Source organism: Lonchura striata, chromosome 1 (assembly GCF_046129695.1).
Source record: "Lonchura striata isolate bLonStr1 chromosome 1, bLonStr1.mat, whole genome shotgun sequence".
Classification (NCBI taxonomy): domain Eukaryota; kingdom Metazoa; phylum Chordata; class Aves; order Passeriformes; family Estrildidae; genus Lonchura; species Lonchura striata.
Genome location: NC_134603.1, coordinates 113,327,523 through 113,348,171, shown reverse-complemented (window position 1 = coordinate 113,348,171; position 20,649 = coordinate 113,327,523). Strand labels below are relative to the sequence as shown.

Sequence of the window (20,649 nt, the reverse complement as noted above, 5' to 3'; positions counted from 1 at the left end):
CAAGCATCTCAGTGTCCTCTGCTTCTTTTCATCACATGCCATTTTGAAGCTGTTTGTCTCTCACATACCTACTTGCATATTGAGAAGCTACAGAGGAAATGTAGGTTTATAGAAAGGGGCTCATCAGCTGCCATTTTATCTGAAAGAAAAGCTGCAATTTCACATTAACCTAGCAATTAAGCAAAAATTTACACTAACATGCTGCTTTCTTGCATAAAAATCCCTCTCAGCAGCTCTGAAAATTATCTACAAGAAAGGTAATAGAATAATTCCCAGCATCTTTGATTTGGAAAAGCCATTTTCTAGCATGATTGATATTTCCTTTGTGTTAGCATGGGAGGCCATAGAAAGAGGAGTAATCTCTGTAATGGGTGTACTCCACGCTGGTGCCTGGGGTCCATGATACATTTGTCAGGCTTTAATTAAAGCTCTGGAGTTGAATTTCCACAGTAATTAACTTTTATTTTCAGTTACACTATGTCTCTCATTTTTGACACTGACACTTTACAGATAGGGGCAGCAACTGGCACGAAAAAGAAAGAATGTGGAAATGAGGAATAATTTAAGAAATGGCATTGTATTTGCCATGACTTCCGACAGTAGACAAAATCACATTTTCCTTCAAAGCTGTTTTGTTGTTAGCTACCTAATATGTTTTCTATTCTGAGTAAACACATATCCTATTACTCTTCCTTATGCAAGGTTTGGTAGTAAAAAACCAACCTTTGTTCAGTGGTATCCTACATTGCTGTTAAAACAGGTCTTTCTCGTTATGTCTCACAGAAATATCTTGTTATTTTTTGGCAAATCTTGACTTTTAAGCATGAATGTGTGCTAGAGAGGCTATTCAACCATTATTTATGTAACTTTTAGTTCAGTTCTGAGTTGGATTTTTAAGAGGAAATACCACAAGAGTCTACATTCTATTGTCAGTGTTGGGTTTGGATTGCAGGAATCTCTGTCTGATTGAACATACACACTGCTTTTATTAATAGAAGTTAGGTACTTGTATCTTTCTCTTCCACTTTTAATTCATGTAGTTTTCACACATACTGTGAAGTACTGTTTACTAGGAGCACAAATAGTGAAATCACAATGTCATTGTCATTTGGCTTGGCCTTAACAAAACAGCCTTTCCAGGAACAAAGAAATGCAGACCTGGAATCCAGCCCCCTTCTGTCTGAACTGCTGTATCAATTACCCTTTGACAGACACACTGAGCTTCTTTCTAAAAATTAAGGATTCTTGGTTTCTTTATACTACAATGGTCTAAAATCTTTGCTATTTATTGACTGTCTTCTGATTTCCATTTTGAATGTGTTCCCAGCTGGCTGTCACTGTGTCCTCACATGTGCCAGTCTGCATGTTCCTGTGCTCCTAGGTGGGATAGGTGAAAGCCTTCTTTTAGGATCCTGTAATTGAATTCAGAACTCAGAAAATATTTATTTCCCAGATGTCTGAATGTTGTCTTGTCTCATCCTAAAGAATAATCTTCCAGAGAGAAGGCGGCTGCTTTCCAGTTTTATTTTGCTTAGGCCTCTTGGTGTAAACTAACTTTGGAATTTGCTTTCTGGAATTTGAAGCAATTTCTTCTTTCCCAAATACTTGAGAGGTATCCCTTGTTTCTAAACTGCAGATCTGGTCTTGCTGCTTTGAAACAGGTGATGGAATGGGTCCTCCATGTGCAATACTACCAGTAAAGGAACAGCTAAGAATAGTTATTGCTTCTGAAATAAAGCACTAGAGCTAATTAAGCAGAACAGTGCAGTAAATCAGTGTGGCACTTAAGGGCGTGGCAAAGGCCATGAAAAAGAAAGGTAATAAATTGTATGGTGAGAGAAGCTAATTGATCATTGTTTGCAATTTCAAGCTGTGTCTCCAGAATTCATTTTAATATTTCCTGTGGACTGAAAATCAAGTGCAGAGCTGAACTGTCTGTGATCAAATAGAAGAATGGAAGCTGCAGAGACACATGGGCTGTTCAGGCACCAAATGCCTGTGAAGTGATTCTGACTGGCAATATGTTTCCAAATGTTTTGCCTATCTAATTTGTAATGTGCTGGCTCTACTCACCCCACTTGTCTTACAAAATTGTTCCATAACAGAATGTATCTGGGTGCTGTGAAATCCTGTATGATATTTTCTCTAAACTTTCTCTTTTTTAATTTGTCTTGATTCTTCTTTGATTCCACCATCTCAATAGTTCATGTGTCCATAAATTGTTTATCCACTATTAAAATTGTTCTTTATAGATAATTTTATCAGGTCTTTGATCAGCTTTTTCCCCTCGATGTACTTCAATGGTAGCATCTGTTTAGCAGTGCTGTGTCAAGGATTGAGTGGCATTATTTTACATGCAGTCACTCTAGATATGTCATGGGCAGGAATCTCATCTATGTGTTCCACTGCAGCACCCACTTGGAAGAGAAACTTGGGCTTTGTTTGATTTCTAACCTTGCTCAAGTTCCCAGATCTGATTTTGCACTAACCTGTCCTATTTTAATATAGAACCTTGTCCCAACTTTGTTAAGATTAAAAAGAAGTTTATGTAAATGGCTTGCAGGAGATTCCCAAAGATGGGTTTTGTGGTATTCACATGCTCTCTGAACAGAGAGAGACTTAGCTTTCCCAGGATTTCTCCTGAGAGAAGTTGTGAGAGAAGCAGAGAAAAGAGAATCAAAACAATTCTTATCTCACTCAGTGTTTGTGCCCATGTGGAATGTGCTCTGGAGATTGTTTATCCAAGGTGATTGCTTGATTGGATTCTGGTGATGGTTGTTTGGATTCTTTGACCAATTGGATTCATGTGTCTCTCAGGAGAGAGTCACAGGTTTTCTAGTTACTAGTTACTTATAGTTCTTGGTGTAATATAGCGTAATATAGTATAATAAAGTAATTAATTAGCCTTCTGAAATCATTGGACTTCTGTGCATCATTCTTCCTGAGTCGAATATCCCAGCACCAATAGGGCCTTGACTCAAATCTGCCATTAGACAGAGTAATATTTCCTCCAGACTCCTGGAGGAAATATTTGGAGTCTTGCAAAGTAAGAATTAATGTGCAGGGGTCCTGCATTGGTAGAGAGGAATAGCCACTGGTGAGGTCACAACTCTATAAACTGTATTTGCAGCATTGTTTGGAAACTTGTGTGTGATATATTGTGTTTTATATCATTACTACTGATATTTTTTTGTTATGAGTACATTTCTAAAGTTTTCTTCTTCATCTGCAGAGCATTTTATGCTATAAATGTGTAGTGCAGTTCTTCCAGAATCTGTTTTGCACATAGAGCTATTACTTCATGTTTTACAGAGAAATCTCTTACCAGGAGTAGGGTTTCCTGCCTATTCATTGTTCTTTGATGGAGTTTTGCAGACCAATCTGAGTTCACTTTGATCTTGACTTCCCCAATGAATGTGAAGCCCTGCAGCTACCTTAGCTGTGCTTGATCCAATAAGCTCTCTCAGGAGGCTGGATTTATTCCCTAGAGCATAGTGCCACACTGTGTGGCTTTTGCCTTCAGCCAGCTCACACTGTCAGTAAAATATGTCTGTGCTTATCTGCAAAAGGCCTTGTAGCTGTAACACTGATGTGTAGAGTGAATGTGTCTCTTGGCTCCTTGGGGAGTTACTTCTTTATATGTAGATGGTATCTAGGAGCAACAGTTGTTGCCATTCCCAAACCTTTAGGATGTTTGAAACCCTGCCCTTCGTACAGAGAAACAGACTGAGTGTGCATTCAGATGCTTTTATGGCATATATTAAAGGTGAAAGCACACTGTGGCATTGACTGGAATCATCCCATCACACAGAGAGGCTTTCAAGGCACCCGCTAATCACTTACAGCATCTGTGGTCTTTCCTGACTCTTGCTACAGCCAAAATATTCTCAACACAAGTTAGCTCAGCTGCTTTGTATCCCTGTGCTTAATATTTCTGATAAAATGAGCCTACATTTGGAACAGGTTTTAATATTGATCACAAGTCTTAGGCTGTTAATGTCGGTACACAGATGTCTCAGTCAAGAAATAGAGAGAGGAAATAATTATCTGAGCTTTAAATCTATGTGTGTAATTTTATTCTTTTCACCTAAATTGTAAATTAACAGGCTACAATCAATCTGTGCATCTTAGTCTGGCTATAGCTGTTTTGTCTCAAAGAAATAGTTTGGTGTTTATGGCCAGAGAGGAAGACAGAAAAACTCATCATTCCATTTAGTGGAGATTTTAGGGCATTCTCATTATGGAAAGGAGACTTAGGTTTTGTGTCTTATTTATACAAAATGGAAAAATAGCTCTAGGAGGGCAGGGAAGGAAGCCTTATATTAGAGTACTCAGCAGAATGATGGTTAAAGTACTTATCTAGGCTGTGGATTACTAGCTTAACCAGAAAACTGAAAGGAGACCTATTTTTCTGAGAAAAGACTTGAAAGGCCATTTTTCCATCCAAGAAGAGTGGTCAAATATCTAAAACCTCAATCAAAGAAAAAAAAAAATTGGGGTGGGAAAAATATCTAACTCATTTCACTGAATAGTACTTTCAGTTGTACACACCATCAGAAAGTGTCAACATCATATGTCACTCCTCAGCTTAATATTTCTACAGCTGACAAATCAAAGGCTGGGGCAACACTGCATCAACTCTGCCATCACTGCATATTCTAGGCCTGTGAGCTGAGGCAGTAAAAAAAACAAGCCAAAACTTTAACTCCTGTGTAAGAAATGATTCTCCAAATGCAACAGTAGGTGAAACTGGAGTAAGAAATCACATTACTCCTTGAATTTGCAGTTTGTGGCTACTGCAGTTCCAAAATGTAAATAGAATTAACTTGCACATATGTTAAACTCACATATACCAATTTTCTTCCTACCGACATCTGTAGTGCTGTTTGCATGGCCAGCCTGCTTTCAGAGCAGATGTGAGTAAAAGCATCACAAACCCTAGGTAAGACAAATCTGAATATATGGGCCTCATCTGCATTCAGAGCACAATGGGAAAGACTTGACAGAGTGATGAAGATTTAAGAAATGGAAGCTTGCACCATTCAGGTGTTGCATGCTAAGTTACTTAGGCATTCTAACATAAAGATATGTCCTGTTTTTTCCTGAATCTGTGATAAGAAGGATTATTCAAAGCTGCAGTTGATTCATGGATAATGCAGACATAGTATATTACTGGAATGCAGAGAGAACTGGTTCATACAGATAAATTATTAGAGAGGAATGGCACAAGATTTTCTTTCCAAGTGAATAATCAAGTTTCTGCATTGCCCTCAAAATGTCTAATATTGACTTTTTCCAACAAAAGAACATCCGATTCATTGGACCACTGCTTTTATGACTGTGCCTGGCTTATAGATCCAGGATCACTATGACAAATCCCACTGTTCTTTGGTGTGAGATACACTGTTTTCTCAAGAAAACATTATTTATATAAAGTCAATCTCACTCCCAGCCCTAAAAAACTACTCCAGAATTGCTCTTTGTTTGCATTGTTCCACGTGTATTTAGCCTTCTGGTGAATAGCGAGTAAAAGTTTTGTTCTGCTGTGTTACAGCATGCTTGGTTGTACCCCTACCTGGTGGGAACAGATGTATCTACTTCTCTTTCTTCAGAAATGCCTTGCAGGGCTTTGAGACTTGAAATGGCCTATTATCTACCAAATAACAGATGTCTTCACAGATTAGCCTCTCAGAGTAAAAACACAGGCACAACACACAAAAGATGATGATTAGCTAGTTGAATAACAATAGACAAACTCCAATGCAGATGTACAGGAAACAAGGAAAGGATCAGGCAGTTATATTTCTATTTTTCTGAGTTCATTATATACATTCATTTTTACAATGACATCTTAATGTTAAAGCTGCTATTATGCAGCTTTCTGTTTCAAAGCTTCTAACATGATTTTTTCAAATTAAAATAATGTATTAATATTTCTTCCAATTACATACTAATAAAAGGCTTAATTCAGTTTGCATACAATTAATGCATTTGTTGCAAAAGTATTCCATATGTTATTTTACTTAATTTCTTTAAATATATTTCAGTTAAAGATTTGCATATCTTTCCATATGAAGGAGATTGAAGAATGCTTCAGGGATAAATCCTGCAAATCATAATACACCTCTCTGTATATGGTCCAGCAGAACCCAGAAAGTTTGCTCACATAATTCGGAGTGAAGCATATGAAGAATCAGACATGAATGCATATGAAGCATATGAAGAATCAGGACTTCCCCTTCTTGGGGATGGTTTTATTGTCTCCTTGAAAAGACTTGAATGCCTCCTGATTTGGTGGCTCAGAGTCTTCCTCAATGCAGAAAAATATAGACAAGGACTCTGTTGACCTTGAGTCTGGTAAAGGTTGCCTGATGCCTATTACAGTGAGAATGATTTAATCTCTGAGAGAAAAAGAAACTAACAAAACAGTGGGATGGACAATCATGTTTGATCTCATTACAGTACCTTGTATTATCATGTGGGACTTCCATATCACAGATCAGGAATTTGTAATCTATCAGGGAGAGAGGACAATGCAGAACAAAAATGAAGAGGGATTTCTGTAGTGGAAGTCAAAGTTAGAGCTTTTCTTATATTAGCAGAAAACTGCCACGTTAGACTGCTTTCTAGTATGAAAAATCCTTATCCATGTATGTTTCTTCAAATTTTGCAGTTCCGCTGTCCTAGGATTTTGTCAGTAGGGAGTATGCTTCAGATGGGGGAGATACAAAGGTTGTGGCCGTGTCCTAAGTGGTTGCCTTGGGTATTGAAATGATTAAGAAAGGACAGGGCTGGGGTATGGTCCCCATGGAAGGGAGACTAGGAAAGGGACAAAGAGATTATTAATATGTGTAAATAATGTGGTGAGACAGAGAGAGAAAGCACAGAGGGGTGCTGAGGAGTAAAGGCAGGGACGTTTAAGAAAGGATGAAACCAATACACAGGAGAAAGAGAGAGAGGTGGGCAGGATTCTGGCAGTATGGACCAGACTAGCAGTAAGGCAAGGTCAGGTGTTAATCAGCTCAAGGGTTAAAGTCTGGGCTCAGAACAGAAAAGGCTCCAGTTGTCTGGAGGACTGTTTTTATTTTAATTTTTTTAAATTTATGATTTTCTTTTTTTTTTGTTTTTAAGCTGTGTAAGTTACATTAAGAGCCCTTTTAAGGGTACAAAGCAAAGCTCTCTTAAATATAGAGAGATTTCAGTCAATACTGCTCAGATGAATCAATATTTTATTTTATCACAGTAGTTCATTATGTCACCTCTTCTTGCCATAATTGTACATCATTCAAAGCCAGCTTTGAAGCCAGAGTTATTAATTTCCTGGGGAGCACTTCTATGTCTCTCATTATTGTGGCATCTGAGTACTTTAAAAACATTAATGAATTTATCGTCACAGTGTTCCGATAAGGTGAAATGGCATTATGCACTGGGGAAAAATATACACAGAATCATAATGACAACAAAGCATATTTAATTTAGATGCCTAACTTGAGATCTTCCTACCCTGACTTTCAAGAAACAGCATTGGATCATCCTCTCTTTGTTTTGGAGTTGGCTTCTGTTGGGTCCATCACAGTTGGAATTGCTCCATGCTTCCACAATTCAGAACGCAGGTGTTCTTCTGCTTTGCTCTAAGCACACAAAGAAGATGCAATTAATGACTGCCTGCATGAAGTTTGGTTTTTGTGACTTCCTTGGCATTAAGCACTGAGGCAGAAACAGAATCCAGTTTGCCAGGGCTGCTCTCCACTGCCCTAGGCACAATCATGGTGGTTTTCCAATCCCCTCCCTCAGTCTTGTTGGACTGTCCAGTGCCATCAGTGGTGAAGCAGAGATGCAGCCAGCAGCAAGTTCCTTCTTGTTATGACCTTGACTTACTGAATGTGTGCAGTCAGTCCTTACTCTTACACTGAGTGCGGCTGGATATTAGACTAAAAACCAAAGTATGTGAGTTTATTATTTACATGGTTGCAGTGTGCACAGGCTGTAGCCAGTGAAGATTTCTTGCACTGCTGGGATAGATACACCAAAAGAGCTCTCATTCCTTCATATTGATTCATATCTTCTGTAACTCTGTTGTGACAATCTTAGCACACAGGTGTAGGGGCTCCTGAAGCAGAGAGAAGCTGCAATTTTATTTGAAAAGGATCCTTCATTGTGTCCCTGGGTGGCCTCAGACTGTGTGAATTGATTTGGGGATAAGGTGGGAACCATGCCACACAATACACCTATGGATGGACATCTCCTGGCTTTGTCCCTGCAAGGCTGAACTCATGGCTCAGAAGTGCATTGCACCCAAAAGACACAACATGTTTTCCCCAACTTTTTACAGCCTGCAGAATAAAAGCCATGGTGCAATCAAGCAGAACATGGAAAATTTCAATTTCTGTTTCAATTAAAAATTTTGCTTTAGTAGGAAAAGAGAAGGATAGAAAGCTACAGAGAATGTTTTTCAGGTGCACAAATAGAAGATAGCCTCTAATAGCTTTCACAATGACAAGAGTGTCTCACTGAAGTCTGTACCTGCAAAAATTCTGCTGTAATAATCCAATCTCCCCCACATCCTCTCCTGTTCTGTTCAAGACCACTCTTCCCCATTTTCCTTTATCAGTTCATTTTCATGCTGAATCCTATTGTGGTGGGACAGAGTCACAGAATTACTCTGGGTTTGTAGTCAGCAGCTCAGAGCATGGCTTAGCCCACCTCAGTTGCAGTGTAGCAAGAAGTATCTGATACACCTGAAATGGTCCTCATTGCACTTTAGCTGCAGTCAGCTATTCAGGCACATGTTTATTTATTAAATCCACCTATCAGTCCTTCACCTAAGCAGTCCTATTCTTTCCCTGTCTAGGCTCTTCCTTACCCCTGTCAGGAAAAAAAGAACAACCTTCTTCAAATGGTGGCATTTACTTTCAGTGCTTTATGAATCTTGAGCCAGGTACTGTGAATATACTGAAATCTCCTGTCAGGGTCAGTGGACTTCACCTGAGGAAGAATTTCACAGTCCCAAGCAGCAAATAGAGTTTTCACTAATCTATTAGAATAAACTATGCATCTGAGCATAATCTTACTTGACATGATAATGTGTTTTTAGATGCTAGTGTTTTGAGATTTCCCTCTTTTTTTTTATATATGCGCTTCCTTCTGGCTTACTTGCCAGTGAACCTTTTGAAGGAGGGAAGATGAGCTTTTTAGCCAGTAGAAGTCTTGCAGGCTGCACAAACTGGAAAGGAAGAAAATAAGACACAGTGATCTGTATGCTAAATCCTCTCTAAAGCTACAGACCTGTCATGTAGAGCTAAATCTCTGTCAGTGCCAGGTTAGCATCTTGCCCAATCATCTTACCCTACCTCTCCTTCTTTTGCCTTCAGTCCCCCTCTCCAAAGCCTCAAGCTGTAGACATCATGTTGACACAGACTAGGGTATTATTATTATTCAGAGTTGTATGAAAAGTGAATTTACATTGAGTAAAACCAATAAGCCGTGCTGCTCTGACATTTAATTTTCTTGGAAATTCTTCCTACTGAATCAGACAGCACTACATGCATTTTCAAATGAAATTCAGTGTTTGCACTACAGTAACCTTGTAGGCAGAAGATTGAATAATTTGGAAATCACCATGAGCCTATTTCCTGCCACCTTCCTTCAAACCTAAATTTTTATGTGGCTATGTTTCTGTGTGATGCAATGTTAATTTTTTTTTTTTTTTTTTTTTTTTAATTTCCACCCACTGTCTCAAAATGGTGTTCAAAATAGTCTTCTTTAAAAAGGGTTCTACTAAAGTCTGGGTCACTTGTTGGTAGTTTCCTATTTTTCCTGTGGCCATTTCTTCTGACATCAAACCCTGGGAAAGTTGAGGATAAATAAATGGTGTCCCTTGAGCTGGACACAATTATGATAAACTCTGAGATGAAATGTCAAGTCTAAGCAGGTGTACTATTCTACTTTCCAGTGTATGCTGATCAGCCCACTAAAGCAGTGCAGTCATATTTCAGAGCTCCCTTTATCTCCCTTCTCTTCTTACCATATTGAATGTCTGATTATAAAGGAGGTAGTAAATGGCTCTGTTAAAAGGAGGTTTAACCAGAGACGTAGGTCAAGACATCATCTTACTTTCTGTATCAAATGATTATGCATTTATGCATCCATCCATCCAGATCTGCCAAAGATGTTCCTATTTTTAGAGCTAAAGTTGTTATAATTTCATAGAAGAAGCTACTTCAGACATACTTTGTCTTTGAAGTGATAGACTTCATTTCTAGATGAATGTGTGCTCTAAAATAGCTGAGCAAAGGAAACCAGCAAACAATCCAGTTTTGGGGGCAGTTGGGATTGCCCCTGAACTAACACCCTGTCACAGGGGCAAGGGGATCTGGCAGAGTGCACAAGAAGATCTTAGAAATGCCCAAACTTTCACATCTGTGTACCATACTGATATTGTTACTAAAAATATTTATATAAACCATGTTCGGTTTTCTTGGGGTTTATAGTCTATTAAAAAAGCTAGCAAATAGCAAATACATTAATGCACTATTGACATTGAATAGTTAAGAATTCAAAAGCCAGTTATGCTTTCCTACCATGATTTTTTCAATTATAATAAAATATTTCTTTCAATCTTAGGTACTTGTATATGTCTATTATAACCTGTCATTGTGAAATTAGATCCTTATGCTGTACTCATACATTATGATTAGAGCTGGTTCAAAACATTCAATCCAAAACTGACATGGAAATAATCTTGAACATGTATTTTGATGGAAAACTTAATATTATTTTATTTTGACTGAAAAGAAAAAGGAGGTATGTTGTAGAGGTTTATTAAATTTTTTTCCTTTCTTCTTTTTTCTTTCTTTTTTTTTTTTTTTTTTTACCTTTTGTCACTAGGAGAGGCATGCTAGTATAAATAGAGAAGGAAAGACAAACAGAAAACATAGCTATCATCTATACATCTAGCCATAAACAAATATATATATATATGCAATTCAAAATTACAATAATGAATACATTGCTTTTTATATAATTTTTTGACAACTGAAGTAGTTGTGTTCTCCTTAACTCTGACATCTTGTTTGGTACAATAGGATGGGCCACAACCAAAATATGCAGGCAGAGCACTCTGACCTGATTCAAAGTTCTTGTGTTTCACCCATCTTCAATTCTCAGAAAGGCTGGGTTTGTGTACTGGGCTCAGCATCTGATGGAGCCAGAAGAGCTCTACATTGCCATCCTTCAGTGGTGATTATTTCTTCTGTGCTCTGTAGATGCAAACCAGGCTAGGGAGTTGAGAGGCAGGCAGAGTGGATGGGTCTTGGACTCAGGTCTGCTGTGCTTATTTTAGAGCAGGTCAATTGAAATTCCCCTAGAGATGGTCCAAAACTTAATTAGCCTATCTTGATCTTTTTCTACTTTCATATCCCTCAATCACGTTAATCTTTACAGTCTCTTGAGGAAAGTTAGTACGAGTGATCTTTTTTGCAGATGAATTTTTCAAAGCCAAAACCCAGTACGTGAGATTTTTGTCAAAACCATTAGAGGCACTTTCACCTCTTAGCTTGCGTCTTTAGTTCACTGTAAATCAGATAATGCTGATGCACAATATTGAGCCTCCTTTGTGGTGGTGTCTTAAGGATTATTTGTTTGGCTGGGTAATTGTGACGTTCACTAAAGTGAAGATGATCTTGCAGTTAATATCTTATATTGAGATGTTTCCATCTCTACTATAGATTTCCTTTGAAGTCATCTGGGGCCTGTATAACAGTGTTTTCAGGACTCCAATACAGGCATGTTTGACAGCACAGGACTTGCTTGCATTTTGGAGTACTTAAGCATCTTCGTGAAACTGATAATTTGGCCTGAATTTCAGACACATGGAGCATGCATGGTATTCATCTTTGTATACCACTGATGCATTCCATTCTTGAAAATTTGACCCAGTCAATCCACCTTAGAAATACAGTGCCATATTATAAAAGAGGGAAAATAGTACCTTCTCTTTTGCATGCTTTTTTATACTGGCATTTAATCAAGCTGAATAATGTGAAAAGCATGATTTCAGCTGTTTCACAAAGGTAAACCCTTTTTTGACTCTCCTGTGTTTTTCACAATGCAGGCAAAGCTATTTGCTTGCCTGTCCTTTACATTAAGTCTTTTTTTATTGCATATCCTACACAATGGGAACAAGAGAATAGTTTAACACAGCTGCAGAGAAGTTAACCCCATAATCCTTGAAATCCCTGTAGCTGGAGAAAACTCTGGGTGAGATTCCTTTTACAGATGTTACCATCCTCATTTTCAGTGTTATGGTCTGAAATCAATTGATTGACCTTCAGCCCCTTGAAACTCAGTGGAGAAAAAGAGCCTCACCAAAGGAATGGGCCTCTTCCTCCCAAGAGAGGCATTTTAAACAGGGCACAGACATCAGGCTTCAGAGGAGCATATCCACCTGCTCACTGCAGAGGGAGTTTCAGTGTGTAAATCAAATGTCACATCCACAGTGTGGACATCCTGAGGCCCATGAGATGCCATAGGAGATCCTCCAGGAAAAACCCACCATCACAAGAGTGGTGTGGAAGTAGAGCTTGTTTCTACATCCATTCCCTGCTGTGAGTGGGAGGAATAACCAGGCTGTATTTTATTTATTTTTCCAGAAGTTATAGAGACATCTTTACTAACCTAGTCTTGTGTGCTAGAAAAGTATTTAAGCAGGAGAGCTTCCAGTGGTTATAAAGTTTTCCTGTCAAAGAGCAGGTAATTTACACTGCTGAATGCTTCCTTGATGTAGTGCAGCCTGTGAAATTTTCATCATAAGCTTGAAATGAATATTAAAAGATTTTCTTTGGTCTGGCTGTCATAAAAAGAAAATTTTGAAAAATTACACAACTTGGTCTTAAATTTGTCATATTTCATTTTTTAAAAAATCTTTTCAAGAGTATAATGAAAAGTGCTTTTCACTATGGACTTTTTCCGTACAACTTTCTTGACTCAGTTGTTCCACTTTCTTTTTTCATGTTGCATTGAGAAAGATTATTCTCCCAAAAACTCAGTAAAGTTGGACTTTTTTCCTTCAGCTACCCAAAACAGCATGTTTCAAGGTATGCAATAAAATTTCATTATCAAAGTTGCAAATGCCCATATATTCTCATGTATTGAGGAGATTGCTTACTGGGAAAGAGAATATTGCTAGGTGTCCACAGGGATTTTACAAAAATATTTCACTGTTTCATCATTGGATATTTTATATTCAGCCATACACAAGTTTTAAAATAAGCACAGAAGTCTTCCCCTGCCCACACCTAATATGTATTAATGACCAAATTTTCATTATCCTCACAGCTGCTGAGTCAGTTTGATCTTTATGAAGATGTTAGCTTCTAAGGGCTCCCCAGACATGTATGATGTAAAGGAAGAGCTTCCTCTTTTCTTATTCTAAAACTGAACAAACAGACACACACAGTCATGTCTTTGCATTGAGAACAAGAAGCAACCAGAACAACTGTTCAGATTTTTCTCCCACTGGAGCTGCCATAAGAATTGCTAATGGTAGGTAATTAGGAACAAAGAAATAGTAAAGAAATAGTCCCTTGCACCACTGATGTAGTGTGAAGGACATTTAGCAGCCTAGTGCTTTAGAGTTTTTCTTATCTCCATCTCTGGGACTTTCAGGTATAATCAGCCAAAAGAGTAATCCTAGCCATCACAGCTTTTCCAAAATGGTAATGTTTCTTGTGAAATGGCATTTCATTTCCACCCTGGTATTCTTCCTCTCAATTTTCCCTAGCCTTTGAATGATTGCCTTTTGCTGTTCAGTGATTGCTCATGAGATGACCATAGATGCCAAGACATTAAATAGCCAAAGGCAAAGGTAGTTTTATCTGGCCTTTTCTGGCTAAGTCCTTCTCCTGGCCACGGTCACTTAGATGTGAGGTTCTTCATGCCCATCTATTTTTATGACAGTGAACCCTAAGAGTTCCTTTCTTCATTATCCCTTTCATCAGCATGCCCCAGTCTGACATGTGCATAAAGGAAGATGGTGAAAGGTGAGCTAGCTGGCAATGTCCTCCCCTTGCCACAGGAATGACAGTAGTCTTTAAGTGATCATCTTGCCTAGAGTGCTTCATGGAAACACTGTCACAGCTGGGAGGAGGCTGTGGGAACATAGGAATTGGAACTGTTATTGGAACTGTTAGAGAGATGAGAGTTGGGGACTTCAATAGTTAATGATGAAGCAGGGAAGCTGAGGAAGAGGGAACAATTGCTGTATATCGTTGTATATCGACACTGCTTTCTCGACTGGTGTTTATCTTTGTTCTAGTGGGGAGGTATGGATCCAAACACCAATAAAAGAAAAACCACAGCCATCCTCAGGCCCAGTGGGGATTGTAGATGCTCTGCATCTGAATTCGGAGGGGAGAGGCTTTGGGTAGGTTGTTTGGTTTTGCTTTTTTTCTGGATGCTCTGAGGTTCTCTGCTTCCAAGTTCATGTCACATAGGATGCAAGAAAAGCATGGTAGTAGCTCTAGTTCAGATCCCATCTTATTATTCCTTATGTACATATGACAGGCCTGCACTCCACCACCACAACTGGTTTTGATCAGTTGTGATATTCTGAGGGTAAACCCTACTCTTCGGAGACCTTGGGAAAGTAAAGGGTGTACACTTCTTGGGTAATAGTGGAAGTAGATGTGAATTGCTCATTCTTACATCTGCAAAGAGGAATCTACTTCAAAAAGTGCTGAAAGAGCTAAGTACAAAATGGACATAAATATAAAAAATTCTGCACTCAGAATGTTATAAAGAAAGATGGTAATAGTGTTTGCATGTTCCAAGCAGTGGGAAATAAATCACAGTAAATGATGTGGCACATGTTGAACAAGAACAGAGAATTCCTGCTCAGAGAAATTTTAGTGCTGCAAATTAACAATCTTTTTATTAGTATGCCCTGAAGCTTTTTTGGATATAAATTTTGCAAAATAACATCTGGATTGTGGAAGCAGGCCATAAAATTAAGAAGCAAACACGAAGAAAACACAGAGTTGTGCTTGAGCCATGGGTAGTCAAGAAGAAGACACCTGCTTCCTTTTATGAGGCACATTGAAACACCCACTGTGACTAACCTGTGGTATGTAGTGGATGAAGACCATGGTGGTGGAATTTACACTGGGGGAGTAACTCCTGGGGGTAGTCTCAGCTCTCTTGAGTTGTAAGTGAGCAGCCTCTGCTGTTAGTGTCTTATGAGAAATTCACTGAACATCCTGAGGCAATATTGTACTGAAAGGATCAAGGCTGTGTTTCCTTGATAGGGGAGTCAAAAAAGATTGGAGATGGAAGTACTTCTGAGTCTGTCTGCTTTTTCTCCTTCATTTTCTGGAGAAATATTATTGTTGAAAACTGTCTGTGTTGTACCATTTTCTTCTTTCCAGAATGATCCATAGCAGAGAGAAGGCAGTCAGAAATAACATAGTAAGGTTTATGTGCTTCATGGATGGGAGTGGCATGTCTTTCACCTGTCTCCTCTTTTCATCACCATTTTCATTAGTCTCCTGGTTTCCATTTGACAGACAACAAAAAGAGTCCTCCACTGACTGTTAGCTTTGCCTCAACATGCATCTTCTGTTCTTTCTCCTCTATTTCTTCATTAATTTAAGGCCTGGCTGGCATTTTTTTTCCCATCAGACATAATGAATGGCTGGGAGCTGTCTGCTCTTTTGGACTCTTTTGTCTTCAATCCATCATGATGTCTTCATTGTCCTCTTTAATTTAACTGAGATGTTGAGGGGATCACTTACTGTGAAAGACAATATTGCTAGCTGTCCACAGGGATTTCACACATCTATTCATCATCTTGGTAAGACAAACTATATGTGAAATATTGTGTACTAAAAAATGCAAAATACATTAAGTCTATTTCAGACACCAAATGCATAACCAGTATTTTTAAACACAGGTGACTGTGGCTAGGCATATGACACCTTTTCTGGATACAATTTTTGTCTAACTTAACTATAGAAGATGACTATTTCAAAGTTGACATTGATTTGACTAGAAACTTGCACTAACTTTATTGCTTTGTTTCAAAGTATGTCAGTAGGTATACCAATATGAACTGCAATAGAGAACTGAAACAAAAGTCATAATTACACCTTTATTTCCTGGTTTTCAGAGGGAGTTCAGAAGAATTGGGAATATGCCCTTTCACTTCAAGACCAAAATCTAGGAAATTAACTTTACAACAACTAAAATAAACCTCAGGGATCAGGTATAGTTATATAAGATAATTCCCCCAAATATTCAGAATAGCTTCTCAAACATTAAATTTCAGTGTTTTAAATTAATATTTTGGAGAAGTGTACTCCCAAAAAACCTCAAGGAGATGTTGAAGAAATGAGTGAGGAGCATAAAATGGATACAAAATGCAGAGACTCACATTAAATTTTGGATTATTGAAGTTTAGCACACATTTTCCAGCTAAATGATTTCTCCAAGATCACTTCTGTTTCTACTCATTCTTTATAATTTTTTGTTCTTGTAAGTGTCAATTTGTGTATTTAAAACAGGTGGCAATACTCTGGTTTTAAATTAAACTGTCCAAAGTCAGAAACTGGCTGAGTGTCTGCATTTTCCATCTGCCTACGCACAACTTTGCTAATCTATTAGTGCCTAAAATTACATTCTCAAATACCTAAAAGAACATGAGTTGGTGAACTCAAGTATTCTCAGCTACCAGCCAATCTGTAACCTTCCTTGATTGTGATAAATAAATGTACCTACAGGGCCCTGAGAAGAGTATTGTGATGGCTGGACATGGCTTAATACTCAGAAAGGAGATTTCTTCAGCAGCTATTGAAATGTCTGAGATTTTGCTTTGTCTTCTTAGTGGTACAGAATTATTTCCATGATAGGAAGGTATTATTGTAGAAACTGTGGCAGCTTCAGAAGTCTTTATATATTATAGGTATATATTTGTAGTATAATAATAAAAATTACAATAGTAATTCAGCCCTTCATTGCCATCTTTCAGAAAAGTCAAGGTAGTGAATGATTGTATGGCAAAAAAGGCAGATGAAATTCCGTGGTGATAAGTGCAAAGTCACATCCACAGGCAAAAATTAGTCCAAGCTCTAACTACCTGAGGAAAGGCTCCAGAGGAGTTGTTGTTACTTAGCAGGCAGCTCTATAAAACAGTGGAGTAGAGCTCAGGAGCACTGATGAAGGCAGAGAGAATCATAGCACAACTGGGAAGAGACTAGAGAAGAAACAGGAAATGTCACTGTGCCATATGAAACTCTAGTGCACACTCAAATTTTGATGGCTGCATACAATTTTATTCCCTTCTCTCAAATCTGAACTGGAGTGGATAAGTACAGCTTAAGGCAATGACAATTATCAGACATTAGGTGTATCTTCTTTTTGAAAAAAGAAAAGAGACAGGAATTCCTCAGCTTGAAAAAGAGATTCTAAATGATCTAATGGAAGATTAAAATTGCATGATGTGGAGGAGATAAGTAAGGAATAATTATTCTCAAGTTAAAAAAATGGCACCTTAGGTAATTTATTCCACTCAAGCTTGCTGGAGATATAGCAATCTATGCCAGGGTGTAAAGATTACCTTGCACTGAGATTGTTTCACAAATCATTTCCCTGTTGTCCTGCTGGCAGCTCATGTTTAAGTCAGGGTAATGGGCTTGCTGGAATTTTCAGCTGGGTGGGTGCAGCAGTGGTTTCTCTGTTCTCATGTCAGGTCTTGATTCAGGACTTGATGGGCTGGTTCATCTGCCTCAACGTTGTGCAGCCTTGATAGTCATTGCAAGTAGTCTCTGCCTTTGTAAAACCATCACTGGTCTTCCTAGGATTCCAAAGCTATACAAATAACTCTTATTAGATGTCTTCTACCTCACAATAAAACAAATCCTTGTTTTGCAAATATTTCCTGTACACAAGAAAAAAGGTATTAAAAACTGTGGAAAAAAATGTTTAAAAAATGCTTAAAAATATTAAAATTTAAATTAGTTGAACTATATGATCATTGTGGGTTCCTTCTGACTGAAATGATCTCTTCTATTAAGCCCAAGTCACACTAAGGGCTTTGAAGAAATGGAGACCTTGTAAATTCATGGCAACATTTCATTTACATATGTTCATGGAGTTCTCCATGTATAATTTTATGGCCATCTGGTAAAAAGGATAAATCTTCTAACTGAAAAGACCAACAGAAGAACATAGTTAAGTTTTCTAGTGATAACCTTTGTTTCTTTGCCTATATGTACACTAGTTCATATTTCTTAGCACAGGGTAAATTCCTGATCTAAATAAATACATACTCAAAAGCATGCAATTTATTTCAACCACAATACTAGAATTTATGAGCAAATACCTTTATCTATTATGGGCAGCATTAATGTGGAGGTGGAAGAGAAATACAAGAAAATTTGTGGTTCACTGCCAAGAACTGCATCACATCAACATTGCAAGGCGTAGTTAAAATTATACAGTCAATAATGTGGATTTAGGGTTGTGATTTTAGATTCTCCCTTTTTTCCATTGTTTTTTATGACTTCACATGGGTCAGTGCTTGTAAATCCTGTTTTGATAAAAACTTAATTTATTTGTACTTTGTAAGAGTACTTGGGTATATGGTTTCTGCATTGTCAGTGGCTTATCTGGTTCTTTGCTTTTACTGCGTATATTTTTGTTAATATCTTAGTGTCTGCTAAACACAGACCTATTGCATATGCATCTTTAAAGAGTACTGTAATAGATTATATGATGTCTGTTTGTATATGAAGACTGAGGTCTTGTACAACATCTGTTTCATCGTTTGGTGAGCCATAGGGAAAGAGGGGCAAACAGAAATCCCTCAGCAAGTTTCCATGATAAAACTATAACATGAATATAACACTGATTCTGATTAAAAATTATAGGCTAATTCACAGGTGATTGCTTCCATTTAGGAGAAAACACCTTGCAAATACTGACATTTCTGCAAGTTACAGAGATGCTTTTAAGGTGCAATGTTAAATGGAAAGCGTGAAGGAATCCAAACACACGGCATTTGTGTGCATAAATTTCTGTGTGGAACAACTTCACAAAACCCAAGCATCTTTTGTTATGGGTGAGAAGTCATGATCCCTTTGAGTTTTCCACATAAAAGTCAAACATAGCTCTGTTTTCACAAGCTCTGCAGCATTTATGCAGTTCAAAGGTGTTATTCATTGGTTTGACTTGTTTATCTTATGTCTTCAAGACTGCATTTTAAATAAGCTCTAAAAGATTTGTATGCATGTTAAAATAACTCAGAAATGTCCCTAGGAGTTCAGAAGATTAAAATGTGTTGAACTGAAAGCTAGAGGATACTACATGCTTTTTAATATCGACCAAGGGACATTCAAGGAGGAGATCTGTGTTCTGCTTTTCACAGTTGGTTCTGAATATTTAGCAAATTCTTTTTTCTGGAAAAAAGAGCTTGAATGTTGTGTTGTCTTTGGGTACTTGGTGAGACATTACTCACAGCAGTGCTTTGGGACCACATTTGCTTTTCACTTCTGATTTACACATTTATTTTCCTCACAATGTGAATAATTAGTATCAGCATGATTGGGATTTATATTTTCATAGTATCTTTTAAACCAAGGTGAAAAAATATCCATGTCAAGTATTTGAAAATGCCATCTGAGAACTCATGAAATATTATTAGTTGCTCCCCAGATGGGCAAAGGCAGGGAGGTGCTCACATATTTTTGCCACATCACATTTTCAGACAGCAGCCACAAGAATTATGAGATCCCCTTCTGCTCCAAGACAGTTCTGTTTAGAAGAAATTGAAAATGTCTAGAGACATAGAGAACGTCCAGCCCAGGTTGCTGGTGGGGTATATCAGGAAGGAATATGATCTACAATAGCTGACTAAAATGAAGCTAAAAATGCCAGGACAAAGTTGCCCTCTGTGCATATTTCAGCAGAGTTTGGGATCTCCTCTGCTTTGGCACCACTGAAATTTTCACTGGGAAAGGAAGGAGTGGGCTTTCTCAGTGTTGTACTTCCTGAGGGATGTGAAAAGGCAGGCTCTGGGAGAAAACTACAGCCCCATGTGCCCAGCACAGCTGCCTGGTGGTGTCTGCATCTTGTGTTTGCTTCTCCACTGAGGACCCTTCCTCTAAACTAAAAAGGCTCCTATAAAATTAACTTTATCAAGCCATATGCATGGCATGGAAGTAATTTTCAGTGTGTTTATTTCACGTACTCTTGGGAAATTTTTCCCTGTTTGGCCATAACTCTATCCTTCCTTGCCAAGCTGTTGGAAAGTGTGGCTAAAGCAAGCATAGTGCAGTTAGGTAATTTCCCAATGCTTATAAATATAATTTTCCTGTGAAGCTTCATCTGACTTTGTAATGAACATGTGTAAAAAGGCAGCCTATATTTTTCATATATAATTTTCTCCTTCTCTTAACTTTTTTTTGACAGAATCATGAATAAACTGGCAGACCAGCAGGACCACATGATACCATGAAGAGAAGCTTACAGGTCCTCTATTGCCAACTGTTTAGTAAGTAAATATTGATTTTTATTCTGTAAGAAAGGAATTATTCAAATCCTTATGTAAGATAGTAATATTTATGCAGGGTACAATTCAGGGAAGTACTCAATCATGTG

At 38.0% G+C, this 20,649-nt stretch overlaps 1 protein-coding gene across 4 annotated transcripts in view; it reads left to right on the top strand.

The window, feature by feature from the left end:
- Positions 1–20,649, top strand: part of TMEM108 (transmembrane protein 108) — a 162,719-nt gene that overhangs the window by 57,263 nt on the left and 84,807 nt on the right. For all 4 annotated transcript variants that reach the window (XM_021531249.2, XM_021531250.2, XM_021531247.2 and 1 more), the window contains one exon: positions 20,461–20,542. In XM_021531249.2, coding sequence (XP_021386924.2) covers positions 20,503–20,542 — 40 coding nt within the window. In that variant the 5' untranslated portion in view covers positions 20,461–20,502. The remainder of the gene's footprint in view (positions 1–20,460; positions 20,543–20,649) is intronic.